Source organism: Astyanax mexicanus, chromosome 17 (genome assembly GCF_023375975.1).
Source record: "Astyanax mexicanus isolate ESR-SI-001 chromosome 17, AstMex3_surface, whole genome shotgun sequence".
Taxonomy (NCBI): Eukaryota; Metazoa; Chordata; class Actinopteri; order Characiformes; family Acestrorhamphidae; genus Astyanax; species Astyanax mexicanus.
Window position 1 is genome coordinate 10,577,818 of NC_064424.1, and position 18,253 is coordinate 10,596,070.

The following is an 18,253-nucleotide window of genomic DNA, read 5'->3' on the forward strand; positions in this document are numbered from 1 at the left end:
AATGCTGTATTTGTTTTTAATCCATACAGCCATACCTTTACCATACCTGAATGAAACATTACAAGTTACTGTATGCAGAAACTGCTTGAACTTGTAAGGTGAAGTCCAAAATGTTTGGGGACAAGACAAATGTACAAAAAAGTGACCTGTACACATTTCTCCAAGACTCAAGAATTCGGGAGGCCAGCAACTGTGGCATGATCAACATTGACAGTGGTTGGTTCAAAACACTATTCAGGCAATGTGCATACAAAACCGTGGCTTGGTTTAGACATTATAAACATTGATTCAAGTGCTCACGATTACAACAATCACTTTTCCAAACGGGGGACAAAGGGGCAGGGGACTTGACATCATGACATTGTTTCATTCCACCGCAATTCACTATACACTGTCATTCCATTTGCATCAGCCAGTGACATCATCCAAAAGGGCCATCTAGAAACACTAGATTTGACACTTAAAACTTAAAGAGAACATGTAAAATGACAGGACTATGTTATGTCGGTCGGGCAGGGTATGCTACAAACACACAGCTTAGTGGGGGAAAATGGCACATGGACATTATCAGTCTCTGAACCATTTCTCATGTCTGCTTTTGTCATATTTGGTTTTGGGTTGGTTGATGTTTTTCCTCTGGCGCTTCTGTTAGTCCAACGTTTTTCTCAGTGCTACATGAAGTGCATCTGTAAACGAAGAAAAACAGTTACAAAATAATATGTAGATTACATGGCACTCTCCTCCACCTTTCTCCATAGTTCTTAATGCATTATCCAAAGATAGTTTACTAAAGTAAATGCTCTATAATAGTGTATCTGTCATGCAAAAACCTTATTTTTTCAAAATAGCAACTTTACAGGAGAAGGAAAAAACCCTCTTAAGACTCAAAATAAAGAACAGATTCACATTATTAAAAAGTGATAAACAGTCAAAATGAAGATTTGAAAAATGAAAAAACTAATTAAGGCAAATAATGAATTCCAAATGTACAGAAAACAAAATTGTGTTGTGATTTCTTTATTCATGTGCAAAATATGTACTCATTTAAATCTAGGAAATTCTAACGTTCTGTGAACTCTGAGAAACCGTCGTGCAGTTACCTGAGTTCCAGGAACAGGAGTGAAAGGGTTAGTGGTGCGAAGCATAGGCTGGTTATACATCACAGGCTGGGGTGCCATCAAGGGGACTGAACCCATCTGGCCCATGGGAGGAGGAATCTACCATAAAATAAAACAAGACACCGTGTACAAAAGAAAACCTAATGTAAAAAAATACAGTGATATAAGGAAGAATGAAAGATGTAAAAAAAATGTAATTATGTTTATGTAACAGTATTCAGGTACATAGCATTTTACCACTCCAGTTATATTGTGGTTCAACTTGAAGAAAAAAAAAACTAATATAATATGTTTATATGTCTCTTAGGTTAATTATGTCCATAAGGTTTATAAACACATGCTGTTGTGATCAGTTTAACTCAGTTGTGACTGTAGAGGCTTCAAAAGGTAGAAACTGAGCTAAATATAACAAAGTAAAGTATTCTATTTGACCATTATTGGTTTGTTAAACATGGTTAAACATTCTGACAGTTACATTTAATTAAAAGCAGAGAAACATTAAAAATTGGCTGTCTGTTCATAAAAAAATCCTACCATCCCATATACAGGCACTTGGGGGGTTGTCATTGGAAATGCTACCGGAGCTGGTGCCTAGAGGGTAAAATTGACAGATTGTACATAAATATTGTTTTTTATGTATCAGTACAAAATTACTGACAGATTACTGTAACGTTTTCATTGAATCATTAAATAAATGGAAACACTGGAACAAAGTACTTCACAAAATGGTTACAAAAGAAATCACTGAGGGGCCTTACATAGCCAGTATAAATCATTCCATTCTGCAGCAAACAGAGAAAAGAAGAAAGGAAAAAGAGGAGAGTTAGCAAGCACTGTGCACGTTCTATTCACATTGAGACACATGCAGTTTATAAGCTTTTTCTTTCATCCGTGCAATTGAGTGAATATGCAGACCCCAGGCAAAAATATACAAGAAAACCAGGGCAAAGAATGTTTTCCTTAGGGGGCAAATATTTTTACCATTTGTGGCATGGGAATGGGAGCAGGAGCCAGGTGTGTGTGCCCCCATGGTGCAGTGCCACTCATGGCTTTAGACTGCCAGTGAGAGCCTCCTGTGGTTTTCTTCTCCAGGTGAGTCCACTGCATTTCTGGCCTAATGAAAAGAAAGCATGGAAGAACTTCACTTCTTCACTTCACCTGCTCTAAACCATAAATGGGGTTTTAGCTTGACTCATATATAATCATTAAATTGTATTATTTTGAAACTACAAGTCATCAAATCATGCACAATTATTTGACAATACAGAAGGGTTTATTCAACATTAATATTATTATGAGTGTGTGCTTAAATCTTTACAACAGTATCTCTGGTGTATGAATATAACTGGGTGTAAAACCAATTCTTTCATGGTCTATTAACACAAGGTGCTTTTACTTCCATTGGTCCATACTTTGTGTCAATGTTTCACGATGAATTAACCAATATCTCCAAAATGATGAGGATTTTTATTTTTTGTTGTAATACTGATATTTTGGACAAACACGATATCTCCATGATGGCAACCATATACTGCATATTATACTGCAAAACAAAATCCTTACTTTTTGGCCGGGGGTCCTCCAAAGTGCAAATCTGTGAGAAGAAACAAAGGAAAAAAATGAGGCCGAAAATATGTACCATGAAACTGAATAATTAAGGGTGATGTGAATAAAAGACCTACTGCCCACAAGATTGGCCAAAGAGGAGTCCAGGTCATTAGTCAGTAACTTTCCTCCATTGTGGAGATGTGTGCCTTGACCATGAACATGTGAAGAGAGAGCGGGCTTCAGCAGTGGTCCTAGACGACAAACAACCTACAGCAGAACAAACCAAGAGTACAGGAGAAAGGAAGCAAAGAGAGATTAGTTTTTAATGCTTTTCTTACAGTTAAGCTATTAAGACTCATTCATGTATTTTAGACTCACCCAGAGAAGGTCCAGTAAAGCAGGTCAAGTTGCACAAAACAGAAAAATACATGATAAAGTTATACCTTACATTTGCAAGAGCAGATTTATGAATTTTTCTAGTACAATATATACAAATATTTGACTCTGTGGAACTCTCTGTGACTGTGAATCTGGTCTTAGATCTTACCTCCCCAGCCATTATTATTGGCAGGCAGAGTGGTGGTCTGAACAGGGGTGTTGAGGTTGTGTTGAAGGTCAAAATGATCACTGGTGAAATTGTGCACACTGTTGGAGACAAAGTATATGGAGAAATAAAGATATTATGTTACAAAGATTGACTGTTATTGCTAACCAAGAGCAATTTCCCATAAAACAAGCAACTGAAATAATGATCAATGATGATCTAGCCAAATACCTCTATTTAAGTAAAACATCAGTATAATACATATATACACTGTACAGTCCATTGTTTTTCTAATGTAATTCAATTACTTTTACTCTAATATCTACTATTAATTTAAATAACAATTGTTATTACAGTAATTGCACCAAAGACATTAACTGTACCCGTTTGTGATGGGTAGATCTGGTGGAGTGGATAGGAGCTCAGTGGCACCACTGCTGGTGCAGGTACTGTTGGCACTTCCCACAGACTGCCCACTGGGAGACACTGTTGGGGTCTGCATACCAATATCTTTGAGCTGTACTCCCTGGGGGCAGAGAATAAAATGACAAAACAATCAAACAAAAAAGAAACACATAAATCAACAAAACATTGCTTTATATTGAATTTTACATGTAAAAAATACCTTCAATAATTTGAACTGCTAATTTAAACATACAGTCAATCACATTTAAAGATTTAATTTTTAATCAGCTTTTGACAAGCTAGACACACAGACAAAAGTATGAGTTTCTGTACCTTTGTAGGCTGTAATCTGTCTCCCTCTGCCTCCTGAGCCTGCTGTTTCTCATCCCTGCAGATGAAAAAGATAAAAAACAATAAGAGTGTCTGGAAGCAAAGATGCAGATGCTAATCTAAACAACTGGGGACAATGAAAGTTTCAGATTCAGATCCAAACCATAAGCACCTGCAACTTAAGACGTTTTATAATAGCATGAGAGCTTCTATTTATATACATGTGTGACTGAATTACAGAGTATAATGATAGTAAATGATACAATGAGAAGCTGCTTCTGCAAGATGTATCTTATCTGTCAAGAGTGCTCCATCGACAAGCCTGGAGGAACAACTGATTAGTCAAATTTTGCAGAATACGTAATGAGGACTCGTGTCACTCACATAATGAGATACTGACTTAATACCAGTGCTACTTTATATTGTTCTTACTGTTTAAAATCTATATTTGTCTCTATTTACTCTTCTTTACACTCTATAGGGTCCTCCTTCTGGACTTTTTTATTACACTCATGCAATTTAAGGCGTGATTCAAAAAAAGGATTAATGATTAAATAACAGTTTAGATAATTAGAGTAAAATATGTTTAGTGCACCAAAGCACACACTTTTAATGTTTTGTGCATTAATAATGTGATACGGCAAATTTCACTGGATATCTGTATTCTAAATTATATTTTTTCAATTATTTTATATAAGCATTTAAGCAATTCATACGATTCTTTTAAGCAACAAAATACAAGTTTTCTAAACTCCATTTTATGTTTTTTTTTATATGTTTTAAGCAGCATTATCCTACTGTCAAGATGGTGGAATTTGCACTTTAAGTCACCACTAAAGCGCATGCATTTTATGCACATTTGTGAACAATCTCAGCGATATAGAACCTTTACAAGAATTGAACATAATGAAGTGATATTGCTGGATTTCACATAAATATTTCAACTTAAGTTGAAACACAGTTTTAGCCAGCATTGTCATCCCCACTTCACAAGAGATATATAGTGCAGTTTCTGACATGCTGAGCAGAGTACAAATGAAGGAGGTGCTACTATCCCTATTACAAGTCAGTAAAGAATCCACATGAAGCTGTTATTTTAAGATAAAATGCTACATAATGTTGCTGTACAATACAGAAATATTAGATGATTTGACATTCAGTGCTTATTTGAGATCAAGAAATTAATTTTAACTGATGCAAAGCGCTAAATGAAAGACAAATTGTCATACATATTGTATAAAAAGTGATATACTCAATAATATATCATCCAAAAACATTAGATAAAGGCCTAATGTGTGATTATAAAAATCTAAATGTTTGTACTGTTACTGTTTTATTTGTCTTACCAGGTTAAGTACAGTAAGTATTTCCCACCTTATGTGCCAGTGCAGCACTATCAGTGGTGAAAGTCTCATTCTACAGGGACTCAATTAAGCAGTTGTTTTATAATTGGAGCTTATATAAGCAGCACTCTGTACAATGAGGGCAGTTTTAGTGTAAAGTACCTGTTGACAGAGGAGAGCTCTTTGATTTTCTTGCCCTCCAGAGAGGCCAGGTGTTGCTCGAGAGCTTGTAAGAGACTGCTTGGGGCCTGATGGTGATGCAGTTTGAGGACAAAAGAGATATTTTAGACACACCAGGACATCTGTGGACGCAGAGTGCAATACAAAAGCACATATACACGCATACACACATATACACTCATTCATTCACAAGTATATACACATATATGTACACTCACACCTACTATTACACTACATAGACTACATACTATATAGTATATATAAACTTACTCTTACACTACCACATTCACACACACTCACCCACACACTCACCCACAAACACACATACACATACACAAGATATACATAGTCACAAAGGAAGGTCTGCATTACTGACAGAACCTAATAGTGTTCATGAGCCTCTGAAATCAAAAGGAGACAAAGCAAAAAGGATTCAGATAGGAGACGCTTACACATGCAAAAATGTGTTATTTCCCATGCAAGCTTTCTGACACTGTATACAGGGGCTTTGTGGAGCAAACTGAGGTCAAGGACCTCTCGAAGGGAGGGTTCAGACTATGAGATACAAGTACTGGACTGACCTACAAGAGGAACCTTTTCTGACCATGCAGAGGATTTCATAATGCACAGATAAAAGAAGCCACAGCAGAAACCTGTTAACCTTTGGATTCCACTTGGATTTCAATTTGCAGGACTGCATTGCAGCAAATGAAATAAGTCTATTTTTTGTGTGCTCTGTCTTTTAAGATTTGGTTCAGTAAACATATGTCTTTAAATCTTCAAGAAAGGAAAATTCAAAAACAGAATCATTTGGAAGCCAAAGGAGGTTATCTTGGGAAAGGCAAATGCTGGATAAGAGCATGATTTGTGCATTTCACCAAACTGTTTTTTTCGTCTCTATAACCAATAAGCAAAGATGATACGTTCCCTCTTCACAGGGGTGGTGGTTTCTGTTCTTACACAGCATTTGCCTTTCGATCACTAGATGTGTCTCCACTTTGCATGCCAATTTGAGGGAGGATATCCATGAATAACAAAAGAACAGATTTCTCAGACATGTAGCTCTACAAAAGAGACAATTCAAGGAGAAGCTCACTGAGAAATCTGAAACATATGCGACAAAACAACAGACTGTTCAAAGAAGAGAGTAAAAAAAAAAGAAACAGCGAGAAGTTAAGGAAAGGGTAACATGGCTGTAGGAGTGTACAAAAGGCCATAATGTTATCTGTCTCACAACCAGAGCAAATTTGAAGCACAGAGGATTGCTTTGCAAAGCTAAAAGTTCATTTATGGGTAGCAGCAGCTTTGTACTATTGATGAAGAACCACCCCTGATATGGATATTTTTACACAGGCCTTCTGAATACTGCTTCAGCTTCAGTAAACAAGGCACTCCCTTCCATTTAAAAATGTTTTTTGACATGGTTAGGTACCACTGTGTAGTATGCCAGCCCAACACCTTCAGGAGTCCCTGTCCGATGTAAATGAAAATGTCAAAAATGCCGAATGGTGGCAAACTGAAGGGGGAGATGTATTGCCCAGCACCCCTCTGGCAGTCGGCGTGGAGCGTAAGTGGAAGCAAAGTCCAGCATAAGTTGGAGGCCTAGCCTATATTTGGCATGGCTGCTGACTATAAAACGTCAGATGGTGCCAGGCAGAGTTTTGTCCCCTGCTCCAGTTTTGAGGCATTCTTCTAATTGTGCACATTCACTGCTCTTCTTGTGGCTAGTCAAGCACAATACCCGACCAGTGCAGAGATATATAGCAATGGTGAGTGCCTTCAACTTGGCTTTTTTTTTCTCTTCATTGGGTGAGTGCCATACCCACAACGTGACGCAAGTCACAAGAAGGATGGTAAAGTTCAGCACGGGTCAGCACAAACACCATTCGGCTATATATCAGTCAGCATTGGAATCAGAAGCAAACAGATTTCTCATGGGTGTACCAGTAAGAAATGGTAGCTTGAAGAGCAAGCACTAAATCTTGATGAGACAGTACCGCAAACCTCAAATAGCCTTAAAATGGCTTTCATTCCTAATAAAACACGCTGAGCTAACACACATGGTAATATTCAAGGCATAAGCTTTAAATGAGAGCTTCTCTGAGGTCCAAATAGAGCAGCTTTAGTACCCATTTACCTCGGATGAAAACAGAAAATGCAAAACAGCACATCAGATTCCCAGGGAGAGCGCGGGTATGGAGTAAGTTTCTGGAGGCCCCTATCCTAAAAGTCTGACAGATGAGGGGTAAATCATAGAGGAATGGGGGCTGGGGATGGACGTCTATGGGGTGAGGTGGTGATGGTGAGAGTTTAGGGTGAAGTCACATGGGAGAAATTGAGATGAAATGTGCCACTAACCTGTGAGAGATCTGGGATGTCAACCTGATCAATTCCAACTTGCTGTGACACAAAAAAGGAAAGGAGGGAGGAGAACGAAAAAAACAAAATGTGAAACCGAAAAGGTAAAAAAGTAAAAAACAGAACAGAGGTATGTGGAGGAAGGAGAAAGAAGAATAAAGAAAAAAGAGCCATTACTCCATGCAGTGTGTGTGTGTGCGTGTGAGCTTTAAAGAAAAGATGAACAACGGGATGTACATAGAGACAGACATCAAGGTTGTGGACGCTGGTTTCATGGATGATAAAACACTGAAATGTCACTTTAGGTCATGTGAACGGAGATGGAATATTTGTATGACTAGGTGAGAAACATCCAAAAGAAACACACAACTAATGTTGACTTTGAAAAAAAGACAAGAAAAAAATGGCATACACACATTGTTATACAAATAAAGAAATGCGCTCTTAAAGTCAACTTTAGTCTGTTTTTGGATAGCACTGCACCCTATTCCTGAAGACAAATTAATCAGCCCCAAAAAAAACAACAACAAAAGGGAAAGAAAACAAAATCTAGAAATCAAGAAGGATGTGCTTAGCATTTTTCCAAAATATACCTCCATACACAGCAAAAACAATATGCTATATAAAGAAGGGAAAAGGCTAAATTCCAGCCAGCAAAATGTGGCACAGTTGTCAAAAATTGTGTTTTTCTTTTCTGTACAATCTCCTTTATGGTCTAAATGTGCTGACAGTGTCAAGAAATGACTCACTAGTAGTGAATCAACAGTATGTATATCCATGCAGCTTTTAGATACAGTCCTCGTGGTCATATCACCAACCAGTATCCTGACAGGATTGACAACTGTGCCCCGCATTTGGACTGCAAAACTTAAAAAGTCAATGTTTGCAAATTTACATCAAAAGACTGAAACAGTTGTTCATCGTCTGAATAAGTAAGTAAGCACTGGTCTTATTGTTGCTGAGAGGGACAGATAGATTGATAGACATCTTGCTAATGCATGCAGTGCAGGCACCAGATCAGGCAGCATGAGGGGGGACCTTTGATAAAAATTGAACCGAAAGGCAAGAGGGGCAGTCATCAAAAAAAGGGCCTGCATGGAGGAGCCCAACCAACCCATCCATGCATTGCGGGAAAACAGAAACATTTTACCTCTGCCACTTTGAGAAACTCTGACAGCTTGGTCATCCTGGTAAGAAACCTCTTGTATATTTCCAGGGCCTCTTTACACTGGTGCTTCTTCATATCAAAATATTTCTCTTTGAAGTGAAAAGAGGGTTTGTTACAATAACTGTTCACTGAATATTTCACACAACGTTAAAATAAAACCATAGCATATAGCTAAACAGCCAACAAATCCTTGTTATACACTACAGTAAATATAGCAACCTATCCCAGATGGATAAATTAACTTCCAGTGTGAATTCATGTACATGATTCATGTAAATATTTAATTGCATATACTGAACTATGTTCCAAGATTAACAACACAAAAGAAACAACACATACCACTAAAGTAACATTAATGACAATATACAGTGTTACCTAGAAGGTTAATGACACCCTCATTGTAAGCAGCAAAGATGCGGATAGAGTCCTTGAAGAGCAGCATGAAGGCACCATTGATCACGCCATTGGTCAGTTCATTAGAGCTGGCCTACAGGGAAATCCACAGTAATACACATAATTACACTTTGAAAGTAGATCTTGTAGGGTTCTCAGATTTAAAGAGCTTCTTTCTCACAGTTCTCTGCAGTCCTAGAAGACACACCAGTTATATAATTAAATGGATGCTACACATGAATTAAAATGATTAGAACTGTATCCCTCTAATAGTTAAAAAATTACTATTTGACATTTTAAGACCTTAGGCTCGCCAAAATATTTCAAATTAATGTATACATCTGTAAATTATAACTTTACAGGAAAATTAATAAACACCAACTCTTAATAAAAATCCATGTAAAAATATCAGTCCAAGCCATTTTGAAATATTGATATTGGTTCACTTATTACATTTTGTCACAAAAAAAAGCTACGGGCAGATAACATTTTGCGGTTCTTCAAAAAAGTTACAAACAACTAATATGGATACAAGGCTTTTACAGGACAGCAACAAAATACAAATGACTGTGTTCTGACTGTCTGTCCAGTGTTGTGGCTCATTCAAAAAGCAATACAGACTAAAACACTTTTTCAGACATGAATGAGGGGAGATAAGCCACTGCAGGCTGAACATGTATTTGTAAAATGCATTTTCTTTATTTTTTTTAAATCACAATTTATTTTTATCACAATTCATTTATTAAATGTACTAAAAAGTTAAATATGTACCATTTTTTATGACCCGTGGACATGTAGTGGTATATTGGTGGTTTAGTACTATGCACACCTTGCACTGGGTGAGTGAAGGTTCTATGTAAATTAGGTGATATGAGGCGAGGGCTTTCCGCATAATTTTGTTAGAATTTAATAATTGCACTAAGAACCCCAGAACTACATTACACTAATTCAGCAATTGTTCAGCAGGTGCTAACAAAATGTGCTGCTTGTGGAATCATATCTTTAACGTTCATGGCTATAACACTGCATGACATCAGCACATGGATATGAAAACTGTCACAGAACTGCTATCTTTTATGAGCTTTGATTTGACTGTAGGCTAAGTGAAAAGAGACATAACTAGATCCACCCTCTTGAATGCACAAACAGTATGGATAGCATTATGTGGAATAAACTACAATGTATTTTTGCTTAAAGATATGCTGTTTATATTGTCTTTTGCTGCAGTGCACACATTCAGTTTTATCTAAAACTAATTTGTTTCCACTTAATTTGCCGTGTTTTTCAAGAAACCTTGCAAAAGGAATACATTAATGTTTTATTACTTCTTCAGTTCATCACGTTGAGACGGCTTGTTGGCAGGTTTAAATATTTGCTCACATCTAGTATGCTCCTTGCTCTGCTGTAAAGCGCTCTTCTCTCTAAGTGAACCTTTTACCGTGCTTAAAACCGTGGTTAAAAGGTAATCACAAGATAATCACTTTCCTGCACATTCTTTTGCACATAAATTGATAGTCCTTAGTTTTTTTTCTTTTAAACTGAAAGCAGGGAGCGAACAAAATTTTAACAAATGGTATCATTGTGCTGATATGACCCTCCATACTTTTCGCAAGTGTTTTTCTGGCCACATAACATGTTTACATACTTACATAACATGTGAATCCTCTGAAAGAGGATTCAAACCAATGTGCTTGTTACCTGTGTAATGCACTGATACAAGAGCTACTATGAATATGGAAAATTAGAACTGGCAAGTAGAGTGCTGGCAAGCCAACAAAGAGCTTTGTGAAATTACACATTCTTACCAGAAAGGTCTCTAAATCCCCAAATCCCTCACATTTACAGACTATTACTTGAACTTTACTTAACTTATGAGAATTTCAAGTACCTTTTTCTTCACCTGCTCAATTCCTTCTGAAACCTAGCAGTCATTGAGCAGTCAGAGAAGACATCATCTCATGTTTTAAGCCAAGATTAAAATTGACTAAAATACTAAACTGACTTGCTTTCTTTCTTTGCCTCTAATTCCTTACCAAACATATCAGTCTCTTCTGATTCATGATATTTACCTCAAAGTCCAGGAGGGCGTCCAGCTGGTTTTGAATGATTGGGAGAGTTTTCATCAGCTTCTCTGTGCTCATGGTGCGCATCACCCCATCAATCCTACAGAGAAGTGAGAGCTTACTGGAGGTTGCACAAAGGTGAAAATGAAAGGCAGGTTTGTATTTTTTTCATGCTGCTGTCCACTGGGGGCTTTCTCATTATATGCATAACCTTCATCTCCAGACTCCTGTCAAAATCAACCAACTCACCCTCTCTTCATCTTAGTGAAGTCAACTGCTACCAGCCTGTAGGACATTGCCCGTTCGTTAAGGTATCTGCTATACCGTCTGATGTAGGTTGACATATCATAACCTAGCAGAAAGAGCAGAGATGTAAAGGTAACTGAATTGTCTACAAATTATTTGTAGAAATACATGTGCAGTGCGATTATTAATTAAAAAAGCCTGGCTCACCTTGTAATGCACCTTTATCTATGAAATTATTCAAGTTAAAGAGTGTGCTTCTGGATGCAAGGTACTGGATGAACCTCTGTTTGAAAGGACATAAATGATATAGTGTACAAAGATATCACTATTTAAACTGAGGAGGAATGCAGCATATCTGAAATTCAATTACATTCAAACTTATCTACATGTAAATAAAATAAACTTGAACGGACCACAGTAAATTTATTTTAATACAGAAAAGAAAAGGTACAAAATGTATTGCAGTAATTTGACAGCTTACCTCATTGCCGTACATCATGAGATGGTGAGTGGTGATAAGGGTCTTGAACACCACAACCCAGCTTTGATTGGCCGTCCTTTCAATCAGCGTGTCAGCCAAATGAGGTATACTCACACTCAGCTCATTGGTGCAGTGCATCAGATCTGGGCATTTCATACAGAAAAAGGAATATGAATGAACAAATGTCACAAAATAATACTTCACCCTCCTGGATTGTGCCTCTTTAGTTGCTTTTATTAATGGAATTAGGGTCAATGCAATTGAAAAAAGGGCCAGTCACTGGTTACTCAGTATTCCTGACTACAAGTACCCTATAAATATCACTTCATGCAACCCCAGAGAAAAGGTTATTGAAGAATCAGGGGATGGACATAACACTTCCAAGTCAATAAACATCCTTTGGAGTTTAGGTAAAATCATCATTAAAGAATGGAAGGAATATGGCACATGTATAAATTTGCCTAGTACAGTTAGTGACTGTGCAAGAAGAAAATGTCCTCCAAAATGCTCAATGGTCTCATCAAACTGAAGAACCTTCTGTCAGGTGACCTTGGAGTACCCCACATGCCTTTTGGTGCATTGTAGTCAAGTAATTATTTTCCATTACGTTTTAACTGGTGAAGAACCCAGACAACAGCCGTCATATTCAGAGTCTATCCTTTCTTAGCTGTTGAAGCTTTTAACATATTTAGAGAAGTCATAGTGGTCTCAAGTCTTGGTGGTCTCCCTTAAGTCTCCTCCTTGCCTTCTTTTCTTCTTTGTGAGAACGGCTTGCTTAAGGCAGATTTCCACATGCAGCATTTTTCTTCCATTTATTAATGATGGAATAAAGTGAATTCCATGAGATGTTCAGTGATTTTTTTATCTATCCCCTGACAAATACTCTTCAATTACTCTCTTGCAGTTGTGTGGAGTTCGTTTGTATTCATGGTGTATTTTTTAGACAGGAATACTGATTAACATAGCGACCATGTGATCTCTCTCCATTTCACTCCATTTCAACTGTGAGAGACTTTAAGCTCCAATTGATTTGACCTCTTTTAAATTTGGTTAGTCGCTGTAAAAGGGCATCATTTTGTTTCAATCTGTTTTCGCTTTAACATTAAAGACATTCAAATCTTTTTTTTTGGCCCAAAAAAATTTGGGCAAATTAAATTGACAATGATTCCATTTACAAAAGCAACAAATGGGGAAAATATCCACTGCATTTGGCTACATATAATGGCATGGCACTTCAGACATTTTTCCTAAAATCCCTCAGGCCTATCTTTGCTCTGAACTTGTTAATGGACAGCCTAATTGATTACTCGGTCTCTTAATCAACTATGCACAGACGTTATTTGTCAACTAAAGAAAAACTCATTTCCACTTGTGAAGTCTGGCGCCTGGTCACTTTTTCAGCTGGCCCTTTTAGGCATGTAATCAGCAACAGTGCAAACACATTCCTGTTTGGGATTTAATTTACACTGGGACACCATGCTTCTGAAATATATATTACACATTCTGCACCTTCACACCATTGGAGAGTCATAACATTTAAATAGACCTAGGATTATTTATTCATGGTACAGCCAGGTGAGGACTTCTTTAATGGCATAGTAATGGAAGAGAGGGGAGAGGGGTACAGTGTTCCAGTGTCCTGGAGCAAGTTAGATGCCCTTACTTCAAGGACATAATATAATTTCCCCAGTGTGAGGGGAGGGACTTCAGGACCTACAAATATTCCACCTAAGCATACAGTAAAAGTGCAAACTGTAGGTAACAACATCAAGTCTAAACCATCAATTAACCCTCTGGATGCTTTTAAAGAGGATTTCCACCCAATTTTCAAAATACCTGAACAATTTTATTTAAATGTAAAGTAGTAGAGAAACATACTGACACAGTGATGGTGATAAGAACCAGGGCTTGCAATATTATTTACACTGCAAATACTGAGATGATTAGAGAGAAAAAAGTGCCCTATTCTGTACTACTATGCATGATTTTTTATTTCTGCATGTGTGTAAAGCAACAGTATGTAGCATTACCTTAAAAATAAAAAAAATGCTTGTTTACTTTAAAATGACAATCAAAGTCATTTTTCTAGGGATATTAAAATGGCTTCTCTATGGTTGCCACGCTAGACTTGGCATACCATTAACTGCATTCTGTAACTTTGGAGAAGTGTGTAGGACAGCGCTTGTGAGATTTATGTAATGCTATGTAACCTGAGTTATATTTATGTTAGATACTTTTATCTACTCAATATCTTTTAATCTACTCTATCAGTCCACACACTCTGTTCACCTCCAGTGGTGATTCTGTTCTCTCATCTTGTACAGAAATGCATGTGTAAATCCTGTCCTTTAGTTGTATCTCAAATCACAAATTACACTTTCTGACTGAACAGGGAGCACAGTAGCAAGAAATACCAATTCATACATAATGCTGATTTAAAAGCATCCTATAGAGTAATATGATCTTATACAATTATTGTAAAACAATATGTTGTTAACTATACTGTAACAAAACTATACATTGTATTATATTATATTGTATATCTTCCTCATATTGCTGCATTAGGACAATTTAAGGATTAAATTTGCAGAATATTTGAACATTCACTGGGATTTCCCTTCAATTAGGCCTACTGACCTACTTGCTTTCCATGCTTATATAAGGCTGCAGTTAAAACAAGCACCTTTCTCTTCCAAATGTCTGTTAAAAGTGAATGGCACAGTTTTTTCACTTTTTCTATATAATTGATCTGTAAAGATCTAAACAAAACCATGCAGAGGGATTTAATGATTTTTAGTACCTAGACAGAACTGCAGCAATGACAATAGCCAGACATCTGACAGAAGCATTGCTTCTAGAAGCTGCCTTACAGAAAGTTATGCAAAAAGGTTGAAAATTGCACTGACTTCTGTGTGACACATTATTTTACAATTGTCTGTAAATCTAATGTCAGCCTAATATGTACACATTTTATCAGTGCACTCATGGCAGAGGGGTACATGCAAGACCCTTTAAAACAAGCAAAACAGAACCCCACCACTGCTGGACAAAAAAAAACACATACTTAATAAACATATACATACTTACATAAAATATTTTTTACGAATGAAAGATAAAAAACGTTAAAATCCTGGTTAGATATGTAAATTCACTGGTTCATTGAATATTGCAAACAATAAGGTTATACCTCTGCTGGGAACATCACAAATCCTGGTTTCTATCACCACTATAAATAAATCTATAAAGTGGCTACATTTCTCTGGAATGAACAATTTCACATTACTCCACTCTGAATGACAGTGTTCATTTCATAATCATTAAATTATGCTGACATTTTGAAACATCAGTGCAATTCCTATTTAATCTGCACTTGATGAAGACAATTCGTGGAGATGATGAATTGGGATTAGTCACTGAACTACAGCTGTGGCAGCGTGGTTTACAGCCAGCATGCAGTATGGGGAATCTGTTCCAGTCAATTCAACATCAAACTGTAATTAAGCACACGATGAAGCTTGCCGTATACAGCACCTCTGCACTGACAGTCCTCTGCTATTAATGACTCAGAGGGCAGTGAAAGGCAGTGATAGTCAATATGAACGGCATCAATGAGGCAGTGTTAAATAACCATTTAATCACTGCTTCTGCCTCAAACTCAGTGTTTACCCAGCAAACCTCACCTCAGCGCACAGTGCAGCACAACACTACACAGAGATCAATATCCTTTTATATATTGATAGGTAAGACAACAAAGGAATAGCGAGATTAGAGTTATGGTGAATGGAGCGTGTGTGTAATCATCATGCTAACACACTGCTTTGTATTGCAATGTGCAATGCTTTTTTTTTTCACATTACCCGGTTGCCCTTGATGCTGCATGTCATTTGCTATTGATCAGACAGCTTTGAGGTGATCAACTCATGCGTAGGCTGCTGAGCAGCTACCTGAGACACCTGGGCTACGTTTTAGCATTAGATAAAACTGAATCACGCCTGCGTGCAATGAAATAAACAAATTGAACACAATGTGAGTGTGTCAGAACATTGCTCATGCCCATCCTTTACAGCTCTGCCCATTAGCAAGCTAGTGTTACATTACGCTGAGGCCCCACATTCTACTGGGGCTGCAAATCCAGTGAGGCCAGTGTGGTGTTCAGCATTAAGACGCTTAAAGCTATTTAGCTAGCTATATTATGCATAAAAAATACTGTAGCTACAGAGATCTACTACTCTGACCTTCAGTTGCTAGCTACCTAGTTAGCTATAAAAAATGATAGATAAATTATAGATACATATTAACTACCTATCTGAGACGTAAGACACATAACCTAGCTTCAATAATATCCATCACAGAAAACCACACACGAATACAAGCACATTCATACACACCAACACACACACACATAGGTAGTTAGAATTGGACAGGGCCAAACCCCCTGAGCCTCTCTGTGGTATTTATTTAACCTAGCTAGCTAACAAAGCGCTAATGCCCCACCGTCGGCTTGCCAATTCGGATCGAGGGCCGTCTAGCCAGCTAACTAGCTACTTAACCTACAGTCGAGGTGCTTCTTCTTGGGGGCGCTGACTTCGTGCGTCGTGGCCTTGCACACGGCTTTGCTGATGGCCGATCCGGTCATGCTGTGCTGAGCCGCGGCGATCCGGTCCGTGATGGACTGTCCCGACATAGTTTAGCTTAGGTTAATTATGCTTCAGGATAGAAAAAAAAAATCTCTTTGAGTCTCTGAGCAAAAAGAAAAAAGGAGGGTGGGTGGTGGGAGGGAGGTTAAGGAGGCCCGCTTTTCACGTCGCTTTTCTGTGTGCGGAGAAGAACAGCAGCAGCAGCAGCAGCCTATCCTGACATAAACCCGAGCGGAGAAGAGGCTGAACTGACATTCAGATACAACCGGCGGACAGACCATCCGTCAAGGGCGAATGGCTGGCGATGATGCGGAGGCTGTTAGTTAAAGCTAGCTAGATAACGTCGTTAAAAGCACGGCTGTCAGTAAGTAGTAGCTAGTTAGCTAGGTTAACTAGTTAATACGGAGATGTTCAGATCGCAGTTAACATTCAGGTTAGCCTACTGAAGCGGGCCTGCCCCTCAGTAGCTAGCTAACCTAACTAGTTAACTATCAGCCAGCTAACCTTTAGCTAACCTAGCTATAACAGGAGGCACATCATCATCCTACTACTACTACTACTACTATTGCTTCTGCTGCTGCTAGAGCTGGAGCTGCTGCTGGAGCTGAGCCTACCCTCCTCCCCTGTCGCCGGTTAACCATGTAACTGCTGCTGCCCGAATATAACGTTAGCTAGATAACCGAATAATTTTAGCTCGAGAAACCGGATTTAAACCGCGAATAAATCTAAAAACAGGCCCAAAATGACTGTATCAGGTAATAACGGTAGACAGCGCAAACCACATAAAGCCTACAAAAGCAGCAGCAGCAGCACCAGCAGCTAAAATATTAAAAATAAAATAACTAATAATAACTAACTAACCTATCTAAGCTAGTTCACTAGCTTGAATGCTCTCAAGTCTCTGATTAGCTAGTTAGCTAGCTAGCGGCTAACTACTACTACTACTACTATACTATTCAGCATCGTTGCTAACCTATTCACATTCCTTCGCCTCTCCCTCTTCTCGCAGCGAATTCGTTGCTAAGAGACCCTACTTCGCTAAACCGCGACCGAAAAACTAAAAACAACAAACACCGGCGTTTAGCTAAGCTAAATAGTGAATATAGGACGCGTGTCCTAGCCGTGCCAGTTCAACATCTCCCCGCTGACATTTTTTCTCTCTTCTCGTCCGCTGAGGAATTTCTCCCGGTTTTCTGCCTCTTCTCTCACACACAGTGCAGGAGCCGGACCCTGCCGCTGCTGCTGCTGCCTGCGCGCAAAATGGCAGTTATGCAAATCAGGTGACTCGGGGAGGCCGCTGATTGGCCCGTTTCCGAGTAGAGTGGGAGAGGATTCGCAGTGGCATCAAACCAAACGGTCCAGATTTCATATGCATGCACTATAAGGAGCTGAAGATGGCCGTTTGGAAATGCTTTATTGATAGATAGATATAGCTTAGC

General features: G+C 38.2%; 1 protein-coding gene across 3 annotated transcripts; it reads right to left on the bottom strand.

Moving 5' to 3' along the window:
- Positions 1-2: 2 nt before the first annotated feature.
- LOC103037856 (phosphatidylinositol-binding clathrin assembly protein) lies at positions 3-18,074 on the bottom strand. Of its 3 annotated transcripts, XM_007254141.4 has the most exons (19): positions 16,732-18,074; positions 12,178-12,320; positions 11,904-11,979; positions 11,700-11,802; positions 11,457-11,550; positions 9,370-9,481; positions 8,977-9,083; positions 7,827-7,868; positions 5,451-5,536; positions 3,949-4,003; positions 3,594-3,736; positions 3,214-3,311; positions 2,801-2,917; positions 2,682-2,712; positions 2,100-2,232; positions 1,877-1,900; positions 1,653-1,709; positions 1,101-1,217; positions 3-686 (listed from the first exon to the last, which is right to left on the bottom strand). In XM_007254141.4, the coding sequence occupies exons 1-19, from the start codon at positions 16,859-16,861 to the stop codon at positions 672-674; spliced, it is 1,683 nt and encodes a 560-aa protein (XP_007254203.2). In that variant the 5' UTR covers positions 16,862-18,074; the 3' UTR covers positions 3-671. The 3 variants fall into 3 exon arrangements, with proteins under 3 accessions (XP_007254203.2, XP_007254205.2, XP_007254204.2); XM_007254143.4 differs by lacking the exon at positions 7,827-7,868; XM_007254142.4 differs by lacking the exon at positions 1,877-1,900.
- Between the last annotated feature and the right edge of the window lie 179 nt (positions 18,075-18,253).

What these genes read in the sequence shown, in the direction of transcription:
- LOC103037856 (XM_007254141.4), bottom strand. Translation starts at nt 16,861, where the DNA reads ATGTCGGGACAGTCCATCACGGACCGGATCGCCGCGGCTCAGCACAGC. An exon ending in AGTTTCTCAAAGTGGCAGAG is followed by an intron (nt 7,869 to 8,976) that starts GTAAAATGTTTC and finishes TTTGTGTCACAG; the next exon opens with CAAGTTGGAATTGATCAGGT. An exon ending in GATCTACCCATCACAAACGG is followed by an intron (nt 3,312 to 3,593) that starts GTACAGTTAATG and finishes TGTCTCCAACAG; the next exon opens with TGTGCACAATTTCACCAGTG.